The sequence below is a fragment of the Taeniopygia guttata genome, chromosome 26 (genome assembly GCF_048771995.1).
Source record: "Taeniopygia guttata chromosome 26, bTaeGut7.mat, whole genome shotgun sequence".
In the NCBI taxonomy this organism is placed as follows: Eukaryota; Metazoa; Chordata; class Aves; order Passeriformes; family Estrildidae; genus Taeniopygia; species Taeniopygia guttata.
This window is the reverse complement of record NC_133051.1, coordinates 1896598-1920318: the sequence shown is the minus strand read 5'-3', so window position 1 is coordinate 1920318 and position 23721 is coordinate 1896598. Positions and strand designations below refer to the sequence as shown.

The window sequence follows — 23721 nt, the reverse complement described above, 5'->3', positions numbered from 1 at the left end:
GGATTCATGTAATCAGAAAGGAGGTGTGAGCTGCAGGAGCATTTGGGGGCCGAGGTGTTGCTGGCTGGGACATCACAACAGGCAGCTGCTCCTGTGTCACTGTCACTGCCAGGGTGCTGTGGCTGTCTCTGAGCCCTTGCCCTGCTCTCCTCCCCAGCAGCCGAGCCGGAGCAGTGGGAACGTGCCTGTGACACGCTGCTCATGTGCATCGTCACCGTCCTCAACCACGGCCTGCGCAACGGCGGCGGCGTGGGGGACATCCTGAGGAAACCCTCCAAGGATGTGAGTGGGGACAGCACCTGGGGCTTCTTTCTTCTGCCAAACCCTGCTGCAATCACCGCTGGCACCTATTCCTGGGAGCTGCAGCACATCCAGCTCCATCCCTGACGTTCTCCTCCTCCGCTGGTGCCTCAGCCACAGCTGTGTCACAGGGCTGGCTGGAGCAGAGCTCTGCAAGACTCCCAAATCTCCTTCTCATCCATTACAGGAGTCCCTGTTCCCTGCTCGAGTTGTCTACGACCTCCTCTTCTTCTTCATTGTCATTATCATTGTCCTCAACCTCATTTTTGGGGTCATTATTGACACCTTTGCTGATCTGAGGAGCGAGAAACAGAAGAAGGAAGAGATCCTGAAGACCACCTGTTTTATTTGTGGTGAGCACTGGGAATACAGGAATTGCCCCAAAGTTCCTCCTCCCCTCCCATGATGCGGGAAGGAAAATAATTCAGCTGGATTCTGGTTTTTATTTATCACTGCAAAACTTGAATCTGTTCATTGTGGAAATCACTGCACTGGGAAAGGTTTAAACAAGGGCACAGCTGGAGGGAAATTCAAGGAGTTGTTCCTCACCCTGCTAATGAACCCCACATTGTAGGGTTCTTATCAGTGTGCATCTCACTGCTGAGACCTTCCCTTGGCCAGTGGGGGAAAAAAAGCAGCATATCACTGGGGAAATATAATAGAGAAAATGCTCTGGAATCTTTTCAGTCAGCAGATTGGCATAAAAAAAAAAAACACCCCAGTAAATCTCTCTGCTTTTTCCTCTAAAGATCCTCTGGGTTTATTTTATTGGGCAGAGGCAGAACCAGCAGGACATGGGGAGGAATTGTTCCCTGTAAGGGTGGTGAAGCCCTGGCACAGGGTGCCCAGGGAAGCTGTGGCTGCCCCATCCCTGGAAGTTTGAAAGGCCAGGTTGGACAGGGCTTGGAACAACCTGGGACAGTGGAAGGGGGTAGAAGATCCCTTCCAACCCAAACCACTCCATGATTCTTTGATTCTGTGATTTTAAAGAGAAGTCTCCTGAACCCCCAGCTGGGTTGTTGCCTCCTGGTTTGGATGTTTATGTGCTAAATGCCAACTAATTATTAAAAACACTTAAATGTCACCTTTGGGAGGGGATGCACTGGGCTGAATTTCCTTCCATGTGTTTGCTGCTCACTCACCTCCTCCCCTCCCCATCTCTTCCCTGTTCTCCTCCACCCTTCCCTGCCTTTCCCAGGGCTGGAAAGGGACAAGTTTGACAACAAGACCGTGTCCTTTGAGGAGCACATCAAATACGAGCACAACATGTGGAACTACCTGTACTTCATCGTGCTGGTGCGGGTGAAGAACAAGACTGACTACACCGGCCCCGAGAGCTACGTGGCACAGATGATCAAGGTACGGGTGCCCTCGAGGCAGCTCCTTGGCTATCCCACCCTGCCTGCCCCGGGAACAAGGGGCTGGCCAAGGAAAAACAGCTCTGGGAAGTCCTTTTGGAAAATACTGGCTAATGGCGCAGTGCCTGAGTTCGTTCTTTGCTGGTTTTTAACACGTGGTCTGTTTGAGGGTTTGTCCTGTGAGTTGAAGGGTTGAACCAAGCAGGGAGTGGGGATTCAATGGGGTTTCCAGGCAAGGGAGGGAAAGGAAAGCAAAGAAAGAAAAACTTCTGCACTTGAGCCCATGAACCAGCCTAGAAATGGAAAAATTGCAGATTTTTGCAAAGAGAGTTTCTTTAATCCCTAAGCACAGGGAGGCTGCCTGTCAAACTCTCTCTTCCCTCCTCCTCTCTGACCTCTCACCCCAACTCCCCTTGTCCGTGGTAACGTTCCCAGAACAAGAACCTGGACTGGTTCCCCCGGATGCGAGCCATGTCTCTGGTCAGCAATGAAGGGGAAGGGGAGCAGAACGAGATCCGCAATCTGCAGGACAAACTCAACACCACCATGAAGCTCGTGTCCCACCTCACCTCCCAGCTGAACGAGCTGAAGGAACAGGTATGGGAAATGGGAAATCCCCTGTAGGAACCCTCTGTTCCTCCCAAAATAGCCACTGAGGGCAGGGAGCGGGAGGCAGGTCCTGCCCAAGGCAGCACAATGACAAGCACAGGGCTCCTGCAGCTCTTTGTTGGGGGAACTGGGGACACTTGGGACACGTGGGTTTGGGAAGCGCCTCACCAGCTCAGAGTTTGCTGGCAGAGGCTCAAAGCAGCAGAGTCAGACACTTGGGAAGCACATCCAAGAGCAGGAGGGCCCGGAATTACCTCAGCACGTCCTTGTTGGAATTGCAGATGACGGAGCAGCGGAAGCGCAGGCAGAGGATGGGGTTTGTGGATGTCCAGAACACCATGAACCACTGAGACACAGCTCCAGCCACCGAGGGACTGCACCTGCGCCAGCTGAGGAGGCTGCTCCTCCCTGGGCTCCAGGCGTGGGCTGTCACTGCCTGGGGACAATGGACCACATGGAAAGGGCTTCCCGGGCAGCATCTCCCTTAGAGCGCTTGTAAGCAATGCCAGGAGCAGGGACGGGCCGGAGCCCACCCCACACCTGGGCCCAGGTGTTTTTCCAACACCCTCGTAGGAAGATAAACCATACAGGACTTTCATTCCTCACTGCAATAACTCTTTTATTTTGCAACTGTGGAGGGTTGTATCTTTATCTCCATGTGCTCCAGCCCCTCGGCTGTGGGGTCAGTAGCTGTAGGGCCGCACTATTTAACTTATTCTGAGTGCCACTTGTCCCTGTGGGTATTTGCCAAGCAGCCCTCGTTATCAGCTGTGCCTGCTCCACGCTGACCTCTCTCCATTTACAGAATTCTCTTCATCCTGTGGTGCAGTAAAGAGCAGCTGAACTCAAGGAGGTGGATTTAATTTAATTAAGTTGCCAGATGAGGAGCTGAGCTTGTCCTAGTGGGAACTAAAAGTCTTTTGCCTTCTGTGGACCAAGGATCTTTGGGCAGCAGTAGTAGGAACCTGCAGGTTTACAGGAGTTCACTGTGAAGGGGTGTCCTGTGTTTTAGTTTCATCTCTGGTGTCATGTTCTACCTTTTTTTTTTTTTGTTTTGTTTTGTTTTTTTAGTTGTTACCGTTGTTACTTAAGAACTGAAGTGTAAATTGCCTTAACTAAATTAAATACAGAATCATGTTATAACAAAAACTTCAAGGTGGTGAAGTCCCCTCCCTGTGCCCTCTGGTGTGTGATGGGGCTGTCAAACAGAACCCCAAGCAGGGCTGGCACCCAAGGTGCTCCCAGCCCGCTGCTCCCAGCTCCAGGTGTTGCACATCCCCTGCCAAACGCTGCCATGAAGAGCCACCATGAGCACCAGCCTTGGTTCCTGGAGCTCTGGACCAGAGCCTGCTGCAGTTTCAAATTCTTTCACTGCCTGCCAGGAAATCACTGCTGAAACCCATAAAAAGGAGCAGCTGTTGGTGCTGTGGAGCTCTGGCACAGCTCTGCTCCAGACACTCATCCTTCCCAAGCCAGCCCCAGCTCCAAGCCCAAGAACAGACACTGATGAAAGCAGTAAAGCTCTAAAAAGGAATAAAAAAGCCCATAACAGGGAAGTTGCAGAACACTTGAAATGTGTTTATGGCTCCATCTAGCAGCACGTCATTTAATGCTGCCTTCACCCTCAGCTCTGCACTAACCCACACATCCCTCTCCTCAGGCTGGGGGGAATCTGCACTGAGCTGCCTCCTCCAGCAGCAGCTCTGCAGCAGCTGATTAAAATCTCAATTAAACTCGTGCAGTGCTCCACTGTCACCATGGCAAAGTCACCCTCTGTCCTCCCTGTCTCCTCCGAAGGAAAATAAATGTGGTGATTAAAGTTCTCCCTCCCTGCGCTGCCCTGGTCCCTGGGCTAACACACAAACACAAGCACAGCGAGGTTTTCACATCCTCTCTGTTCCCTTCACAAGAACATTTAAAGCTGCACCTCCTCCCTCTGGGCCGCTCCTGCCTGTTCCATTTTTTGAGATACAAAGGGCCAGGTCTGACACCACAAAGTTCCCTTCCCTGCATTGCTCCAGCATGGATGTGTTAAGTTCTGCCCCAGATTCTCAGCAGAAAAGAAAAGGAGGCACTAAATATGATGAACGTACAGGGTAGGGCTGAACAAAAATGCTGTTGCTAAGAGGAATAAGTGGTTTTATTCATCATGGCAACGCACAGAGCTTCAGGGATATGTACAGTGAGAAGCTGAGAGCTGCGCCCTCACTTCAAGTCCTCCTCAGGATTCTTGGCAGAGAACTTTTCCCGCAGTCTTTTCCACGTCCCTTTTTTCCTGTCTTCCATCTGTTTCAGAATGTCTGCAAAAGGAGAAATGACAGAGATGGGGCCAGAGGAAGATAAGCAGGAAAGCAGAGGAATGAAACCCTCTTAAAACAGCTCTGCCTTCCATCTAATTTCCTTTCCTGACTTCTCTTCTTAATGAATTTTCATTCTGGGCCTGAGGCGAGGTTGGTTTCCCTTCCAATCAATGCAGGGAGTCTCTTATCACTAACTACTGACGCTCAGTTTCCACGCGCTGCAATCAAAGTTAGGAACTGGAGCAGAACAAAACTGCTCTGCCCCTCATAAGGGATGTGGTGAGAGCATTTCTGCGTGGGGCACCCGCTCCTTCCCGAGGTCTGGCACAGGAGGAATATGAAGGGAATTGGAAGATGGTGAAACAGAAGCTGAGCTCAGTGCTGGGCTGATGTAGCAAACGTGTTCCTTCCACACAGATCCTGCTGGCTGACCCCACAGAGCCTTTGCAAACCCTCTGCGGTTCCTGACAGTGCAAAATCCAATTGATTCTTCACCCCAAAATAATGAGTTACTCCTCAATTGAATTATTCCTGAACTTACTCCTCATCCAACTCCTCCACAGAATTGCAGGCAGCCCCTTGGTACCCCTAAGTGCCAGGGGCTGAGGAGGGATGCAAAATGTCCCTTTCCCCTGCCCTGCCCTCTCAGAGCAAGCCCAGCAGCAGTACCTGTGGCCAGGATCGTCCTGCAGTTCTCCACTGTCACCCCGGTGAAGGTGGTGTCCTTCAGGCGTGGGTACTTCCAGGAGAGCAGCAAAAGGAGGGAGAGAGACAAAGAAGTCACTTGTAGTGCATGAAAAAGGTGCAAGTGTCACCAGCTGGCACAGCCTGAGAGCGTTTCACCCACACCAAGAACCAGGCCTGCCCTGTTCACCCAGCAGCTGCCCTGGGTGAGCACAGGCATGGCTGCATCCACCCCTCAGCTGTCCCTCAGGCATTCCAGGAATTCTGCCATTCCCAGGAATCCTGCAGCAGGTGGTGGCTCCCCTCCAAAGAGAGGGGCAGTGGCCAGTGCCACAGCTCTCACCTTGTTTTTGTAGAAATTGGTGTGGATCCTGACTAAGCTCTCGTACATTTGGTCACAGGCCTCGGGGTCGGAGATCTGCAGGGGACACAAGTGTCACACAAGTCTGGTTTTACACCTCCACAGCAAAATCCCTCCTGGCTCCAAGGGACAATGGCCACCAAGGAGCAGCTCAGAACTCCCAGTGCACTGCTGGATACTGTCCATCTGCTGTCCTGCTCCAGCTTTTCCCCCTCCATCTCCCACCAGCTCAGCCTGCAGGAATAGCACACCTGGGATTTCCAGGCTGGATCTGAAACTCTGCATCAGCAAGATCTGGCAGTGAATTCTCGGCCTCAGAGAACGTTATTGGCTGGTGCTGTGAAATCTGTGGCCCTTCCTGCCACCCTGGTGTCTGCCTGGCACAGCCCCTGCTCAGCTGCTTTTCCAGACTCCAATGTTTTCCCAGTTAGTTTTTTTTTTATTTTTTTGTCGTACAATGAGACCAGCTCACCCCAGAACTCAGTGTTGGTCCACGAATGGTTAAAACAGGTCAAGAGTTAAAATAACACCAAGAGAAAGGTGTCAGGATGAAATAGGAAGAGTAAGGAAAAGGTCTCTGCAGGAGAGAGGACACAAGGACAGCCACATCCCCCTGCAGGTGATCCCCACCTCTGTCCTGCAGCCCAAACAGGCCCTGCCAAGCCTCCAGCAGATCCAGCCATTAAAAGGGTGGCACAAACACCATCCCTCCCCTGGAAATCCAGCAAATCTCATCCCTTTAGATGGCTAAAGAAGCCCTGTGGCTCTAGTTCCCCTCTTAGAAGCTCCTCCTGCCAGCACATTCAACCTCTCTACACACAAATTGCTACCACTGCTGCAGGCATCAATTCAGATTTCCAGGATCAGTGGCAGCTTTGGGATCTTGGAGCCAACTGGTGCAACACATTAAGCTGTCCTGAGCATATGGAAAAGCAATAAAACCCTTCCCAAAATGTGGGCTGCAGACTATTCTGGTCACCAGTACAGGATTAGGAGCCTCTAATGGCCCCTTGAGGTTGAAAATGCATCTCTGGAACAATGTTTTTATGCTAAGAAAGGGCACATTTGCATTCTGCAGCAACACCTCCGTGCCTGGGAAGGTCTGCAGCCAAGTCAGGCATCGGATTCCCTAATTTATTTCAGCAGCAAAGCCTAAACTCCAACAGAATTACAGCTGGAGGCGGAATTCAATTGTACAACCGCTGCATTCCATCAGTGTCAGGCAGTGCTGCAGCATCCCATCATCCCACCCTCGGGGTAAGGAGATCTCAGGAATTAACTGGATTCCAGCACAGCAGACACATTCCCAAATCCCTGCACCCTGCTCCCATAAGCACAGGAACAGGGTTCACCAAAGAACATGGTGTAAAGGGTGCAAGAACTGGGTATAGAGCAGTTATCCTGAGGATAAAACAGCTGTCCTGGGTCCAACCAGGCCTGCTGAGTAGAAACCATTTGTCCAGGGCATCAACCAGGTGTCCTGGTCACAAATTGTCCTGAGCACCAACCAGGTGTCCTGGGCATAAACCATTTATCCTGGGTACAAAACCCAGTGTCCTGGGCACAAACCATTTATCCTGGGTACAAAATCCAGTGTCCATTTGTCCAGGGGACCAACCAGGTGTCCTGGGTGCAAATTGTCCTGGGCACCAACCAGGTTTCCTGGGCATAAACCATTTATTCTGGGTACAAACCTGTTATCCTGGTCACGAACCCACTGTCAAGGGTACAAACCAGGTGGTCATGGATACAAACCTGCTGTCTTAGGTAGCAATAGTGTGTCCCAGGTACACTTTGCCCCATGGAAGCACAAGCCTGTGGCCGGTATTTCCTGGGATGTGCTCTCCAAAGGCTGCTGAGTGCTCACACTCCTGCCCTGCCCGGGAGGAGCCGGGAGCAGCAGGACTCCATCACCTCTGGGGCTCAGGATGCCTGGGAAGCACCAGAGAGCCCCGAGCCCCACGCTCTGCCCTGGCACCTCAGAGCCCCCTCACAGCTCCCTCAGAGCCCCTCATCCCCCTCAGAGACCCCTCAGAGCTCCCTCAGAACTGCATCAGAGCCCACTCAGAGCCCCTCAGAGTCCCCTCAGAGCTCCCTCAGAGCCTGCTCAGAGCTCCCTCAGAGTCCCTCATCCCCCTCAGAGCTCCCTCAGAGCTCCCTCAGAACTGCATCAGAGCCCCTCAGAGTCCCTCATCCCCCTCAGAGCTCCCTCAGAACTGCATCAGAGCCCCTCAGAGTCCCTCATCCCCCTCAGAGCCCCCTCAGAGCTCCTCATCCCCCTCAGAGCTCCCTCAGAACTGCATCAGAGCCCGCTCAGAGCCCCTCAAGAGTCCCCTCAGAGCCCCTCATCCCCCTCAGAGCCCCCTGAGCTCCTTATCCCCCTCAGAGCTCCTCATCCCCCTCAGAGCCCCCTCAGAGCTCCTCATCCCCCTCAGAGCTCCCTCAGAGCTCCCTCGGAGCTCCTCATCCCCCTCAGAGCTCCCTCAGAGCTCCCTCAGAACCACCGCTGCGCCCCTCCCCGCGCCCTCCCAGGCCGGCGCCGCGGCGTTGCCGCCCTGCCGCCCCTCACCGGCGTGTTCTCGCCCTCGCGGAAGGCCTGTGCCACCCGCTGGCGCAGGAACGAGCCCAGGTCCCGCTGCTGCTTGGTCTCCTCCACCGGCCACTCCTCGCAGAGCCGCAGGAAGCGGCGGTAGCGGCTGGCGGCCATGGCGCCGGGTCACGTGGGACGCCGCCGGGTCACGTGCGGGCGCGGCTGGGCGGGAACGCGTGAGGGGGAAAAGCCCCTCAGGGGCGGCGGGGCCGGACCGCGCCCGGTGTCCGCTCTGAGGGCGGCTCTGAGCGCCGAGTGCTGCACCTCCAGCCATGGGGACTCCAACACTGCCCCTTCCAAAGCCTGACCGCCCTTTCCGTGAGGAAATTCCAACCTGAACTTCCCCTGGCTTGAGGTTCAGGTTGGAATTGAGCTTGAGGGCGTTTTCCCTTGTTGTGGCCCCTGGGAGCAGAGCATGAGCCCCTCCGGCTGTTCCCTATTGTCAGGGGGTTGTGCAGAGACAGAAGATCCCTCTTGATCCCCCTTTTCTCCAGGCTGAGCCCCTTTCCCGGCTCCCTCAGCCTCTCCTGGTACTCCAGACCTTTCCCAGCTCCCTCATCCTTTCCAGGTGCTCCAGACCCTTCCTGGATCCTCCAGCCTCTCCTGGTGCTCCAGACTTTTCCCATCTCTTTCATCTTTTCCAGGTGCTCCAGACCCTTCCTGGCTCCTTCAGCTTTTCCTGGTGTTCCAGACCCTTCCCAGCTCCCTCATCCTTTCCAGGTGCTCCAAACCCTTCCTGGCTCCCTCCGCTTCTCCCGGTGCTCCAGACCCTTCCCATCTCTTTCAGCCCCTCCTGGTGCTCCAGACCCTTCCCAGCTCCCTCAGCCACTCCTCACAGGATTTATGATGGTTTTAGTTGAAGGTTTTAGTTAAATCCCATCTCATCCCACGCCCTGCCATGGCAAGGACACCTCCCACTATCCCAGGTTGCTCCAAGCCCTGTCCAACCTGCCCTAGGACACTGCCAGGGATGGGGCAGCCACACCGTGCAGGTGTATGAGGGGTGAAAAGGGGGGCACATGGAGATTTTTCCAATTATTCGGCCAACAAGTTGTTTTCTGTGCAGCAATGAAGAGTGAGGGGTTTCCCAACGAGGCGCTCTGGCGTTGGTGTCACACTCAGACTCTTCTCATCCATCCCTCGTCCCACCCGTGTCCTGTTGTGCACCCTGAGAATGCTCAGGTGGCTCTGTAAAACTCATCCACAAAGTCTTATCACAGACTTCTGGTGTGAGCCAGGACAATCTGCACCTCAACCCCTACTAAAATTGGGTGTTTGTGGCTTTTTTTTTATAGTTTGTGGTCAAGCAATAACCCAGCACTGTGAACAAGAGTCTTCCCAGGTGGACTCGGGGCCAAGCCAAACACACAACTGGGCCAGATGTCTGAAATTTTCCAGCTATAAATTGCAGCAGCTCCCCAGCTTTCTGCTGGAAATCCAAATGAAGTGTCTCCCTTGGGATCTGGTGTTTAAACCCACGGCAATAATGGCTCTCTTAAAAAATGATGGGCTTAAACAAAGGATAATGCACCTCAAGGATGCTGTGGGAAGGAAAAAGAGATGGACGAGGGTGGGAGTTACTTTCACAATTTTATTTATATCCCCTCTCCCCAGTAGTGGAGTTCTGTAGCTCTATTCCTTGTGCAAGGACTTCTCCTTCAGATTTCCCACACCATGCAGGAAGGAATTGTGTTTGTTCCATCATAATAATAAAATCTGTCCACAAAAGCTGTAAACATTATTTTTTAGAGTCTTTTGTTACTGTCTCCTTCAAACACACACACGCACGCACGCGCACACACACAGTATTTGTATCAAAGAATTTCTGGGTGACCTTTGACGTCCAGTCCCTGACTCAATCTCACATTGTTTTTTCTTTTTTTCTTGTTTTTTTTTTTTTTTTTAAGCAAAAATCCCTTGATGTGAATGCTTTTTGTGGCTGATACCTGACAGAGTCATCGCATTCCCACACTTCCAGCCCAGTGGAGCCTCTCTCCTAGAAAATCCGTGGAAAATTCCCTGTTATAACCCCACAGGGATGTTAAAGCTCGGTGAGTTGCGGCTCTGAACACATGCACAGAGAATCCTGACCAGGGCACTGGGAATGTTGGAGGGTGTTTTTCCCTCCCACCTGAGCAGGAGCAGGAAGGGAAGCTCCAAAGGGAAGCTCCATCTGTTCATTCCTGCCTCAAACCCCCTCCTCCCGCTCGGCTGCGGGGCGAGCATCTCCTGGTTTATCATTAAGACTCTTCCCAAGCAATGCTTTCTTTGGCTCACAAATAAATCAAGGACAGCAGTAAAACCAGAAAGGAAAATAAATCTTCTGCTGGATGGCAGAGAGAGCAGATTCTTCCAGCTCTCTGCTTTCCACGCTTCAGTTCAGTGACAACACACGGAGAGTTTTCAGCACTTCCCGATTTTTCCGTGGCCAGAGGGTCCCACACAGCCGATCCCAGGCAGGATTTTCAGGGCTATCAGTCATTAGGAAATCCAGGCCGTTTCACAGAAATTCTCACTTCCCTTCCAACAGGCTCTGAAGGATTTTGATGAGGTTCTCCAAGCCAAAAATGTAGCCGTGGTCCGGCCCATCGTGCAGGGTGGGGTTGGGGTTGCTTTTGGAGCCTTTGAAGGTGGTGTGGGCAAAGTCTATCATCCTCACATCCACCCTGGAGGGGTTCGTGCCCTGAGTTTTTGGGAAGGAGAGGTGTTGATCCGCGCTCTCCTTGTGCTCCTGCCCGTCGTAAATGATGAGGAGGGAGCTGGAGTAGAACCTGTAGGAGCTTTGCTTCCTGATCACCGCCAGCAGAGCCTTGAGGCGCAGGATGATGGGCTCCAGCAGGTCGGTCCTCAGCTGGTTCCCGTTGCACAGGAACTGCCGCAGCGTCTGCCGGAATCCCTCCGCAGAGAGCCTCCTCCCGTAGTATTTGTCTTTGCACAAGAAATGACCGGTGTCTGCCTGGTAAACCTGGAAGGGAACAGAGGAATAATCCATAAAATCATCCTGAGTTCTGAGGGATTCACGAATGATGCCTTAGAGATAAAGATTTTAGCATTTATATTTTTCAAATCCTGCTCTGCATTAGTGCATAACTCTAAACTTCATATAACTACTTTGGTAGTTGTTAACACTTGACACTGACACACTTTGGTCAGACAAAACAATTCCTCTGGGCCTGGAACCCAAGGACACCCTACAGCCTCAGGCCCTGAAAAGTATAAACAAAAGTGAGTTGAGGAGGAGGAGCAAACTGAGGGTCAATGACTTCATTACCTGAAGCTGTAATTGGAGAATTAACCCCTGATATGCAAATGGACCAAAGTTATATCTGTCTGAAAAACTTGTGATCATCGTCCATCTTGGGTGTAGCCTCTGGGAGGCTTTTTACTGCCCAAGGTGTATCTATTAATTTTAATAAATACCCACTTTATTATCTTAACTCTGTCTAGCCTCTGTTCTAGGTAGCCACTCCAAGGATCAATATGACCACTGAAGTTCAACTCTGCCTGTATGAGGATGCTAGAGGTCAGAAAAGGACATGGGTTTTGACTTTATATATTTTGCTTCATATTCTATTCTCATTACTGTCAAATTATCCTTCAGGCAGGGTTTTGAAACCTGCTTGAGAAATAGTGAGTGAGGGAAACGTGTGGTTTGGGTTTCCAGGAGGAAGGATGGGGATTTCCAGGAGGAGAAATTTAGTTCAAAATGAACCCCTGGTTCTCACAGCTCAGTGAAAGCACAAGTGAGGCAATGTGGTGCTTTTGGGGTTTTTTCATGCAGCAGCCAAGCGCTGAGCAGCAATCTGTGTGTAAAAGCAGCTTCTCAGATGGGGTGAAGGGTTCCAGCTGCTCACACAGGTGACAGTGGCACAGAGAAAGGGTCACCCTAAATGTGCCACTTTTGACACCCTCTCTGAGAGGACACAGAGCCGAGCAGCTGTGAGAATGCTTAAAATCAGAGGGTTCTTCCTAATATTTCACTAGATATACTTTCTGTAGCTTAGGGAGTTATTCTATCCAAGATTTAATACACAGACCATTGTTCTATTTGTCCCTAATTTCTACTTCTTAAATAACTTTTCTGCTGACAAATCTCAAAGATTTCTGTGGCAGTTCCTGTGCAACGGGAACCAGCTGAGGACCGACCTGCTGGAGCCCATCATCCTGCGCCTCAAGGCTCTGCTGGCGGTGATCAGGAAGCAAAGCTCCTACAGGTTCTACTCCAGCTCCCTCCTCATCATTTACGACGGGCAGGAGCACAAGGAGAGCACGGATCAACACCTCTCCTTCCCAAAAACTCAGGGCACGAACCCCTCCAGGGTGGATGTGAGGATGATAGACTTTGCCCACACCACCTTCAAAGGCTCCAAAAGCAACCCCAACCCCACCCCGCACGATGGGCCGGACCATGGCTACATTTTTGGCTTGGAGAACCTCATCAAAATCTTAAGGCTACTGCTTAGCTCTAACAGCAATTCTGCTGTTTCTGAGGCCTGCCTTTCGCAGCTTTCCCAAAACCTTCTGATTTTAACAACTCCCACAAGTGGCCACTTTTTACTGCCCGTGTTTGAGGGGAAAAGAGAATAAACTGCTTCAATTCACACCAGCCAAGAACCCCTGGAGATTCCAGCTTGGTTCCAAGGGAAGAACCAACAGGGGAACCAACAACAACAAAAAAAAAGCACTTAAATCCTGAGGGGATGGAGGCTTTACCTGCATCCCACAGATGCGCACGCCCAGCGAGGCCGAGGTGCTCTGCTCACACTTCTTGATGTGCCGGGCTTTCTTCTCCTCCGAGGCGTCATCCCCGTGCTGCCGAGTGCCCATCTTCAGGTCCAGGATGCAGGGATAGCTGTACTTGGACACCACGTTCTCCAGCAGGAGAAACTCTGAGCGTGAGTCAAGGCAAACCCAGGACTTTTATATTCTAATTGAAAGAGGCCTTAAATCAAAGCAACTGCTGACACTCTCCATAACAGCTCACAACTGTAATGAGACTTTCTCAGCCAATTTCTCCGACGTGTCATTGCTATGGGCCTCCTGCTGCCAATTCCAGTTAATTTACTGTACTACAGCCCTACCAATTAAAGCCCCAACAGCTCCATTCTCCAGTGACACCGTAGCCCTGGGCTGTCACTCTGACACCTTCCCTAGGTGCTGAGCTCGCTCCGGTGGGTGGGGGAAGTTAAACTCTATTACTCACATGACTGGTGGGTAATGAAGTGTAATAGGAAAATAAAAGGCGAGGCAGCTGCTAATTCCTGTATAGTTGTATTTTTAAATGTATGCCAAGGGGATCTTTGACTTCTGCTGAGAACTCTTTATCAGAAATGGTGTGGGCTTTTTTCTTTCTCTTTTTTTTTTTTTTTTTAGAAGATAACAGAGAATATTCCTTCTTTTCCCAGAGTCTGTGCAGAGGAGGGGATGCATCCCGCTGCAATAAACCCTACACTGATTCCCAGCTGTTATCTGTAGCCAGGACTGTGCTGGAGGGGAGAGAGGAGAAAGGATACGATGAAGTTTGTTCTCATTGTGCTTGGAGGACATGCGGTTCAGGTGCTGCCGGTGACAGTGCAGTCCCCAGGGGTTGTAGCTCTTCCTTTCTGGCTGCTTCCCATTTGCATCTTCCAAGAGGGAATCTGTGTGGTACTGAAGGTCTGTCCTCAAAAGCATCTTCCCAGGGCAGCTAGACAAAGCACACAAAGGGACACGTCAGGTTTAGAAGCTCCAGAGGAGAATATTCTCTTCCCCATTTTATTTTTTCCTGTAGAGCCTCAAACTTGATAAGGTGGATTTTCAGGGACTCTCAATGGAACCATATTGATCATGTCCAACCTGCAGAGATCCTTTGTTACTCCATAACAGTAATTTTCAGAAAGCCAGCTATTGCTGCCTGCCAATACTTTTTTTTTTTCATTATAATTTAAAGTGTTCTGGCTCCCTTAAAAAGTCATTCACAGCCTCAGCTGCCAGGGATCTCTATTTATCCAACTAATGGGCACAGCACAGGCAAATGCTCCAACAATGGGAATGATTCCCAATTTGGAAGGGCTGTCTCCAAGGAGGGGAGAGAGGGAAAGATTGATGAGAAGATCTGTTCTCCTTGGGTGGTCATTCTTTGGTCTTGCTCATCCCAATTCCACCATTCCCATCTCTCCAAAGGCAGCAGGAATATTCCACCTCCAGTCCCAGGTGGCCCAGGGCTGCTCTGAACCAGTTTGGGATGAAGGATGTCCTGCAGAAAACTTCTGTGAGGCAGAGGTGCTGGGAGCACTGGGTTTGGGATGGGATGGGATGGGATGGGATGGGATGGGATGGGATGGGATGGGATGGGATGGGATGGGATGGGATGGGATGGGATGGGATGGGATGGGATGGGATGGGATGGGATGGGATGGCACTGAAGCCCCTCTGCTGCCAGCAAAGGACATTCCATGCTCAGTGAGTGTTCTCCCTCTCCTGGAGCCTGCTGTGCTCCAAGGAATGGGGTTTAGAGCAGAACTTGAGGCAGATATTTGAGCAACAATATCCCAGATCCACCTCACTCTGTCCCCACACTGGGGAAGAGCAGAACCACACACACAGGGCTTGGTTCTGCTGTTCTTCACCTTGGCTGGGTCCTGCTTTTGCCCTAAACCCACAGCTGGACCACCAAACCCATCCCAACCCATCTTAAACCCATCCCAACCCCATCCCAAACCCATCTCAACCCATCCCAACCCATCCCAACCCATCCCAACCCCATCCCAAACTCATCCCAAACCCATCCCAACCCCATCCCAGCCCCATCCCAGCCCCATCCCAACCCCATCCCAACCCATTCCAACCCCATCCCAACCCATCCCAACCCCATCCCAACCCATTCCAAACCCATCCCAACCCATTCTAAACCCATCCCAAACCCATTCCAACCCATCCCAAAACCATCCCAGCCCCATCCCAACCCATCCCAACCCCATCCCAAACCCATCCCAAACCCATCCCATCCCCACCAAGTGGCAGATGCCAGCCAGGAGGATGGCAGGCAGTGACCGACCCTCACCTGTCTTTGAAGGTTTTGGTGACCTGGGTGTGGCCCCACTTGCACCTGTGCCACAGGGTGACCGCGGGGTCACCACCGGCACTGTCCAGGCGGCCGCAGCCGTCCTGCTGGCCCAGGCCAGGGCTCGCCAGCAGGGTCAGGTTGCCCAGGCTGTCCTTCTTGAGGTGCACGGACACGATGCCTGGTCAGAAGGGAAAATAAACGAGACAGAGATGAGCCCCTGGGGTATCACCAAGGCCTGGCCACCACCTGGCCACCACCTGATGTTTAGGTGGCCTTTTACTGATCCCACTCTGATTTCAAGCCCAATAAAGCATCATTAGGCTGAGACCCTGGAAAACTCTCTCAGGATTTTCAAGTGTTCCCCCTCTCAAAGCTCAGTTTGAAACGTGTCTCCTCTGAACCCCACATTCCTTTGTTCCCCACCCCTCTGAGTTCTGCTGTGACCCAGAAAAGCCCAGGAGCTCCCAGCTTATTTATCACAAGGGATTTAAGTGCTTTTTTTAAAGACAGCACAAGGCTGGAAACACTTTTCATTGGCAGGAAGCAAGACAGGGTTGGGGACAAGGCGTTTTCCAAGGACACGCAGCGTGCCAACAGCTCCTTTTAGTTGGAGAGCTCCAGGAGCAGGGCAGGGATGTGGCCAGGGCCTGGCAGTGCTGCCCACACATTGTCATGGCTGTGCCCTTCCCCCAGCACCAAGAACCACCTCCCAGATATCCCACGGGGGGCTGGAGTGTCACACATCCCTGTTTGTACCCAACAGGGACCAGGACTGTGACCGGAGGTTATTTTTTTCCACCCTGAGTGCTTAAAACACCATTCTGCATTTGAACATCGCAATTTTCCCTGACTCTGACAGGAACAGGAATCACAGGGCTCAAATGCCAGCCAGTCCAGCACGGATTTAGCCCAACACGAGCCCATCCCTGGCACGGGGCCGGCTGTGTGCTGGTCTCAAGTGACAGCGCAGGAATGGCCACGGAGCTCAGTGCCACCAGCTCTGACCTTTCTGGGAAAGGCTGATAACGCCAGCCCGCTCCCACAGCTCTGCCACGGCTCCCTGAGCCTCCTCAGAGCACAGCCTGAAGCTGCACCACGGGAAGTTTAGGTTAAAAATCAAAAAAAAAAAAAAAAAATTCGCTGAAAGAATGATTGGGCACTGCAGTTGTCTGCCCAGGGAGGTGGTTGTCGCTGTAGGGAATAATTAGCATTGACTTTATGATTGCAAAGGTTGATTAATTGGTTTATTATATCATCTAATACTATGTTATCCTATATTTATTAAGAAACTCAGTAAGCCTTACAGCCAGACAATCCAGCTTTGACCTAATTGGTCATCCTGCACCCCAAAACCTTGGGTTTGGATGCTTTTCCCTCCCCACAGCCATTCCTGGTCCCTTCTGCTGTACAATCAGCATTATTGTGAACAGGCTGACTTTACACAGAAATGGGGGGGACTCTACCCATTCTGCTCTGCTGAGGGAGCTGAGGGGCTGCAAACCTTCACTAGGGGAAAAAAACAATATTTTTAGCCCTCCCAGCCCTCTGTGGTGAGCTCAGGGAGTTCCATCTTGCTCAGGCTCCAGCATTACCTTTTCCCTGAGTCCTGTTCTTAAAAAAATCCATATTTCTGAGAGCAAACAAATCTCCTCTCAGCCTGGATGACTGCTTCACATTTTCAGGGGATGTAGGCATGAAAAAAAAAAAAAAAAAAAAAAAAAGCCAGCGTGTCTTTTCCCTAAATCAAAGCATTTTTCATTTAAAAAAGGCACTGGGAGGCAACCAGAGCCCTCGATTGCAAACACCATAACCTTAAAAACTGTCCCAGTTCCTGCCTGCAGTCAGCAGGGCTGTGCTCATTTGCATAGTGCTGACAGGCTGGCCCCAAAAAACTTCTATATAGCGTGAAAGTAAGAATTGTTAAATATCAGCCATTAATATGAAAATTAATGGGGAGATTTTCAAAGGGAGCGTTATATTGGAAGGGAATGTGATCCTCTCCCTCCTCCCAGCTGGAAATTCAGCTCTCAAAAAACCTACAGATCAGCCTGGAATGTGGTTTTTGTTTGCTGGGGGGATCCCACAGGGGTTTGCAGGTGTCCTGCCGTGACCTGTGTGTGGCAGACAACCCCCAGAGCTGCTCCTTTGCTGCATCCTCCAAAGGCTTTGGGTGCCTTTTTGGTGTCACTGACACCCCAGAGCCCCTCCTGCCGCCACCAGCCAGGAGCCAGAGGGTATTTCTGGGTGCTGTCACCACGCTGGAGTCATCCCAGAGGCTCTCAGGAGGTTTCATTCTGTAATTCTGCCCTCGTGGGTTTATTTTTGTGTTTACAAGCACATTCATCTCTACTGCCCGGGGCGCTGGGAGCCTGAGCAGAGCTGGGCTGGAAAACAAGCCCAGCATCCCGCTGTGAGCTCAACTGGGACACAGCAGGGCCTTCAAAGGGGGTAAAAGTCAGTCCCAAGGTCACCAAAATTCCTGATATGGGCGAGGTGAGCAGCAAAAGCCACGGGCTCGGGGTGAGGCTTGAATGATATTTGATCCTCATTGTGGAGAATGCCATCGTTATTGCACTGAGTGTCACCATTGCATGGAATGTCACCATTATGTAACAGTCCCAGGGCTGTTCCCACAGCCCAGAAATAGAGATGAGGTACATGGCTACGTGTGGATGGAGCCACCAGGATCATCCCCCTCATCATCCCCACAGGAAAGTGTTCCAGCTCTTTAATTGCCTGGCAGCAGGGCTGGGACAGCCAGGAGAGGAATAAACCTCTGAGCCCAATGCCAGATTGGAGAATTGCTTTTTAATTACCCTTCATCATAAAATTCTCTAGGATTTGAAATAGGAGAAGAAAAGACACAAAGGTTTGAATAACAAGGGCACTCCTGGACTGGTTAAACTGGGACTGCTTAATGGTTTTATCAGTGAGGGCCCAGTGCTGCAGCACCAAACCCCAGCTCCTGCCAGAGGAAACCACTCCAAGGAAACTTTTCTCCCTTAAGCATCTTTTCAATATTGTCCCATAAATCTGCAGAGGCCCCTGACTTTCTGGGAAAGGGAGAGATTGGGCTGGAAGCACATTGGAGCCGTGGCTGACTGAGCTCTTTGCTGTAACGCCGAAGGACCAAGAGATATTTTAAGTTTTTACGTGACAACCGAGCTTCTCGCCTCCCCCAAAAGCCAGGGTCAGGAGCTTTATGAGCAGCACGAGTCTGGCAGTAAAAGCAGAAAATACTGAAGGAATAAGAAAGAGAAGGGAGGGAGGATGTCTTAAAAAACGCTGGTGCTGCTTTCCAGGGGCTGAGAGAGTCAGCTGGGAACGGGGGGGATCAGGATGGGGCAGGCAGGAAAATCCTCTGCAGCAGCTGGGGATGGTTTTTAGGGATCTGGGAGCTCTGTAGCTCCCCTTACCTTTGTACTGAGGGGTGAACTGCCTCATGGCCAGGGGCAGGGACTCGTAGAAGCTCAGCTCCTGCGACACCAGGGGCTTGCAGACCGTGTGCTCGTCGTAGGTCAGCATGCTGCTGTGGCCGCCCACCTGGTGCACGAAGGGCTGCAGGAGCACAGCAGCCCTGGGATGGGCACTCTGCCCCACCATGGTGCCAGGCACAGCCCGGGGAGCTCCAGCCCCCTCAGCAGCAGGGCACAGAGCTGGGAAACGCAGCCTGGCACGGGCAGGGCAATGCCACTTTTCACCCGCTCTGCTGTTTCCCCCACGCTGGGTTTTCCTCCACGCTGGTCTGTCACTAATGGGATCTGCAAAAGAGAGGGGAGGAAGGAGTTAGAGGAGAAGGGTGACCCAGCAGCTGGGTGGGATGAGTCTGTCAGTGCCCAGGGGCTGGCAGGGAGCCCCAGCCTGACATAGAGTCCAGGAAAGGACCAGTTTTGATCTGCTGGGGACAAGAGCTGTGAATTAAAGCAGTGGCCTCATCAATGCAGCAGGGTTAGCACACTGAATTGATGCTGTGAAACACCCCCAGTTTGTCCCACAGGCCGTGTTAGGGTGGTCCCAGTCCTTCCCTTGTGTCGGAATCTGAGGTATTGATGATTCTGAGATTGTAGAAAGTCTCTGTCTTTCAGCCCCGCTGCCAAAGCAGAAGCCATAATTCCTCTGTGCTGTTTCAAGGTTGTTTATTCTGTTTATCTCTAACATGTTCTGCTGCCCTGCCGCAGCTCTGTCCTGCAGGGCAGCGTGTGGGGCTCTGCCCTCAGTGGGATGGTACAAACATTAAATACCACAAACTACCTGTGCTGGATTTACAATAACGTGCCAATATCTGTCACCTACGTTGGACAGTGTGTCCCCAGCCTGAACCAACAGAAAAATGCCAACACCACAGTGAAACATGGAGGGCATGAAGAAGGAGAAAAAGGACAAGGCACACCCAATTTCCTCCATCTTGTCCCCTCTGAACCCCTAATCTAGAAACCTAAAATTTTACTTTTGCACCCATGTCACACTTAATTATTACTGATATCAAACACTTAGAGCTGGTAATTCATCCTGTAAGATTGAAAACTCTTTTCCATGGACAGAGATCACAGCCAGTGTCTCTGGGGGCTCTGTCCAGGGGGGTTCCTGACCCCTGCCAGGGTCCCAGACCTGCCAGGGCAGCCAGAGGGAAGCCCTGGATTCCCACAGCCATGGACATTCCCTGCACAGCAGCGCTGCTGCAAAGCCCCTGCAAGTCCCCAGGCACTCCCTTGCTCTACAACACTGCTGGAGGGGTGAGCAACAATTCCTGCACCTTCCAAAAAAACCTCAGCCTGGGACATTCCCTGTCACAGAACAGCAGAGCAGCAGCAGCAGCATTTCCTTGCCAGGCTGACACACACACCCAGGGGGATGTGGATGTGTCACAGCAGGGCTCACACCCAGCTTTTCACCCTGAGCCCTGATTCCAGAAATTCCTCCTTGATTCTGACAGCAGCAAGGCTCGGCTCTAAAGCAGCAGTGTAGGAAAATCACGGAGCACATCCGTGGTGCATCCCCAGCAGCAGCACCCACCAACACCTGCTCCTTCCCCCATTCCTCACAGGAAACCCACGGATGGCTCGTGGACATCAGGAATTTCATCCCACAGGCACCAAGGGTGACAAAAAGGAGCTGATGTTGGTGCTGGAGCAGCCTGGCTTCACACCAGAGATGAACACTTCACATGCCAGACTCACAGGGATGGGGGAAAAATGATTAAAATCATCATTTGAGGACGGGTCCATGGACTCTGAATAGAAGAAAAGACTGATTGCTGAAATCTTGGCCTCAGGCAGAATTTTCCCTATAAAAACCTCTTGTGCCAGGCTGGAGGTGTGTGGGCACAGAGGAAAACCTCTGCTGAGGCTGACTCCTTGTTGCACACCCAGGGCCAACCCCGGGCTCGGCTCTGTTCTTTCCTTGTGGCTGGCTAGATAGAATTTGCTTGCAAAATAAATATTTTATTTTTTCATCTTAATTTGTCTGGACAAATTTTCATTTATAACACAGGGAACAGCAGAGAGCCCAGAAAGCCCAGCGCTTTCCAGCCGGGAACAAAGCAGCTCCTCGGAGCTTCCCTGGGCGTTAATAAAAGCATTTTGTTAAGTTGTGGCAATTTTTAAAGAGGATTTTCTGCCTCAGGAGCCGCAGGTTTGTTGTGGTTTGTTTTGTGTGGCTGTGCCCTCCCCCTCCCCTTCCTTCCATCCTTAAAAAGAAGGAGAAAAGCCAAAAGCAAGCGGATTTGTCATAACACCTCTTTGGAGCAGGGAACAACACGACTTAAATCCTTTGGTGCTTCTGAGACAGTCCAAGGCTCAGATTCAGCTGCCACAACCCCCTGACAGCTCTGGCAACCTCAGCATTGCAGAGGGAGTTGGGGGAAAAGCATCCACACTTTGATAAAGCTCCCGAATGTTTTCTCCCAAGCAAAACTCAGAGCAGGATTTGCAGTAGGAAAAGGAGGTTCTTTTCTGGGAGTTTCTGCTGGGAAGCAGCTCATCCATTCGGAGCAGATAAATGTTCCTGTGAACACTGAGCTCCCCTGAAACAAGACACTGGAAATAAATCACTTCCACTGGCTCAAGGTATCGCAAATAGCTAGGAGATATTTATGTCACTAAAAATACACGGAATTACAGATAAATCAAGACCCTCCAAGAAAAACCAGAATCTGTCAGCATTTTTCCCCCAGCTAAAGGAAAAGCAGTTCAGGTGCTGCAGGTGGAGGTGAGCCAGGAAATATCGGGGAAGGAGGATATGGAGAACATTTCTCTGCATAGAAGAGAAATATTCCATTCTCCAGGAAGGGGATGGGGCTTTGGAGAAAGCATGGAAGGTGTCCCTGCTCCTGGCAGGGCTGGAGCTGGATGAGTTCTGCCCCAGTGCTGGGGCCAGCGCTGCTCCCCTGGCACTGTCACCTCCCACCCTGCTCCCAGGCTGGGCCAAATGTCAAAGCAGCCTCAGGGAAACGGGTTGTTCATCCCGACTCCAAACCGAGCCAAAAGGAACTGGGCAGGTTCCATTCGCTAATTTTTGAATGGCACCTACTCCCATCCCATCCCATCCCATCCCATCCCATCCCATCCCATCCCATTATCCCATCCCATCCCATCCCATCCCATCCCATCCCATCCCAAACAGGACTCCCCCGTGGCAATGCACAGCCAGGCCAGGCTGGCTCCTTGTGGCAGAAACACCCAGGAGTGTTAAAAAGCAAAATCCCTCTAAAACCCAGCGCTCTGTGCACAGCCCTGTGCTCTCAGGGTCCCCTCGTGCCACCTCCCCGCCCCAGGAGCATCCCAGAGCTCCAAAGTCGGTTCCAAGCACTGCGCTGGGGGTTTTTCGCTTCATGGAAAAGGCAAGAAAAGGAGTGGCTGAGATGTGTGTGGGCACAGCTCCTGGTGCTGCAGCTCACCCGGAGCCCAGCCAGCCCTGCACGGAGCCCCAGAGCTGGCACATGGTGCCACCAGGGACACGGTGACACCACAGGCACAGTGCCACCACGGGCACCACCAGGGACACAGTGCCACCAGGGACACAGTGCCACCAGGGACACGGTGCCACCACGGGCACAGTGCCACCAGGGACACGGTGCCACCACGGGCACCACCAGGGAGCCAGTCCCACCAGGGACCCAGTGCCACCAGGGACTCAGTGCCACCACGGGCACAGTGCCACCACGGACATGGTGCCACCACAGACCAGCTGCCACCATGGACCCAGTGCCACCACAGACCCAGTGCCACCACGGACACGGTGCCACCACAGACCCAGTGCCACCAGGGACCCAGTGCCACCAGGGACCCAGTGCCACCATGGGCACAGTGCCACCAGGGACCCAGTGCCACCAGGGACCCAGTGCCACCACAGAACCCAGTGCCATCACAGACCCAGTGCCACCACGGACACGGTGCCACCACAGACCCAGTGCCACCAGGGACCCAGTGCCACCAGGGACCCAGTGTCACCACGGGCACAGTAACACCAAAGGACCCAGTGCCACCACACCCTGCAGAACAGGGCACAGGTTCTCTCAGCCCCCTGCCCACTTTCTGCCCTGCACAGCACCTCCCTCCCCTCCTCCAGCCCAACGCTTTCCAGCCATTCCACCAGCACGACGGAGAACCCAGAGCCACCAGCTCCAGGGCGATGCAGAGACTCCCACCAGCCCCAAATGCCATCCCTGCTGCTCCCATCCCTTCCTGCCAACATCCCACCCCTCCAAAGCCGTGCCCACCCTGCCCTGGGATGAGCCCAGAGCTCACCTGGGGGTGCAGGAGGGTGCCGGGGGCTGTGGGACCTTGGGGTGCTGTGGGACCTCGGGGTGCTGCCTGGGCCGGGCTCCTCGCTGCCTCTCGCTGCAGCTCCTGAGGGAGCAATGAGGGAACATTTGGGCATGGCCCGAGTGCGTCGGCGCTGGCAGGAGCCCGGAATGCCCAGCTGGCATTCCAGCAGGGCTGGGCTGGGCAGGAACAGCCTGGCTGGGACAGGGAACAGGACGAGAGGAGCCCAAGGCTCCGGCTGCCTTGGGAAATCGCCTCTCCAGGAAAACAGCTGCGGATTTGTCCATCTGATTTCCACGGAACTCCCCCCTCAGCTCGGCTTTGTCACCTCCCTGCAGAGCGGGATGACACTGGGAGAGGGATGGAGCTTCCCAGAGATCCCAAAACACCGGGAAGAACAGCCCAGGGAGATGGGGAGGAGAGGCACAGGGGGGTGACAGGGGCTGGGGGACACCAAATCCTCCTTCGTGGCAAGGGAAGGGTGTGGGCAAGGCCAGGGATTGTCCAAAGCTGGGCAGGAGATGAGTGGATCCAGAGCTCCAGCCCTGCCAACAGGGAGAGAAGACACGTCAGAGCTGGGAGCTGTGATGGGAATGGAAAAGTCCCAGGGAGCTTCTTGCCAGGGCCACGCTGTCCCCTGCAGCCACTCCTCAAGGACAGCGTGTCCCCCCGGGCCTTGCTGTGCTGGGCAGCGAGTGCCAAGGGCTCCTG

The 23721-nt window shown here is 52.7% G+C and overlaps 3 protein-coding genes across 4 annotated transcripts in view; 1 reads left to right on the top strand and 2 right to left on the bottom strand.

The window, feature by feature from the left end:
* The window catches only part of ITPR3 (inositol 1,4,5-trisphosphate receptor type 3), a 36963-nt gene extending 33547 nt beyond the window's left edge, over nt 1-3416 (top strand). The window contains exons 54-58 of one of the 2 annotated variants that reach the window (XM_030291906.4): nt 161-282; nt 488-653; nt 1499-1659; nt 2094-2255; nt 2549-3416. In XM_030291906.4, coding sequence (XP_030147766.4) covers nt 161-282; nt 488-653; nt 1499-1659; nt 2094-2255; nt 2549-2617 — 680 coding nt within the window. In that variant the 3' untranslated portion in view covers nt 2618-3416. Of the gene's footprint in view, nt 1-157; nt 283-487; nt 654-1498; nt 1660-2093; nt 2256-2548 lie in introns of both variants that reach the window. The other variant, XM_030291905.4, reaches the window with a different exon arrangement.
* A 973-nt stretch (nt 3417-4389) lies between these two features.
* UQCC2 (ubiquinol-cytochrome c reductase complex assembly factor 2) lies at nt 4390-8373 on the bottom strand. The gene is made up of 4 exons (XM_030291907.4): nt 8182-8373; nt 5595-5669; nt 5237-5306; nt 4390-4567 (listed from the first exon to the last, which is right to left on the bottom strand). Exons 1-4 carry the CDS (start codon nt 8317-8319, stop codon nt 4473-4475), a joined length of 378 nt encoding a protein of 125 aa, XP_030147767.1. The 5' UTR covers nt 8320-8373; the 3' UTR covers nt 4390-4472.
* A 1406-nt stretch (nt 8374-9779) lies between these two features.
* IP6K3 (inositol hexakisphosphate kinase 3) lies at nt 9780-23479 on the bottom strand. The gene is made up of 6 exons (XM_030292067.4): nt 22993-23479; nt 18664-19008; nt 15245-15425; nt 13716-13888; nt 12916-13091; nt 9780-11167 (listed from the first exon to the last, which is right to left on the bottom strand). Exons 1-6 carry the CDS (start codon nt 23123-23125, stop codon nt 10715-10717), a joined length of 1461 nt encoding a protein of 486 aa, XP_030147927.4. The 5' UTR covers nt 23126-23479; the 3' UTR covers nt 9780-10714.
* Nucleotides 23480-23721: the final 242 nt, after the last annotated feature.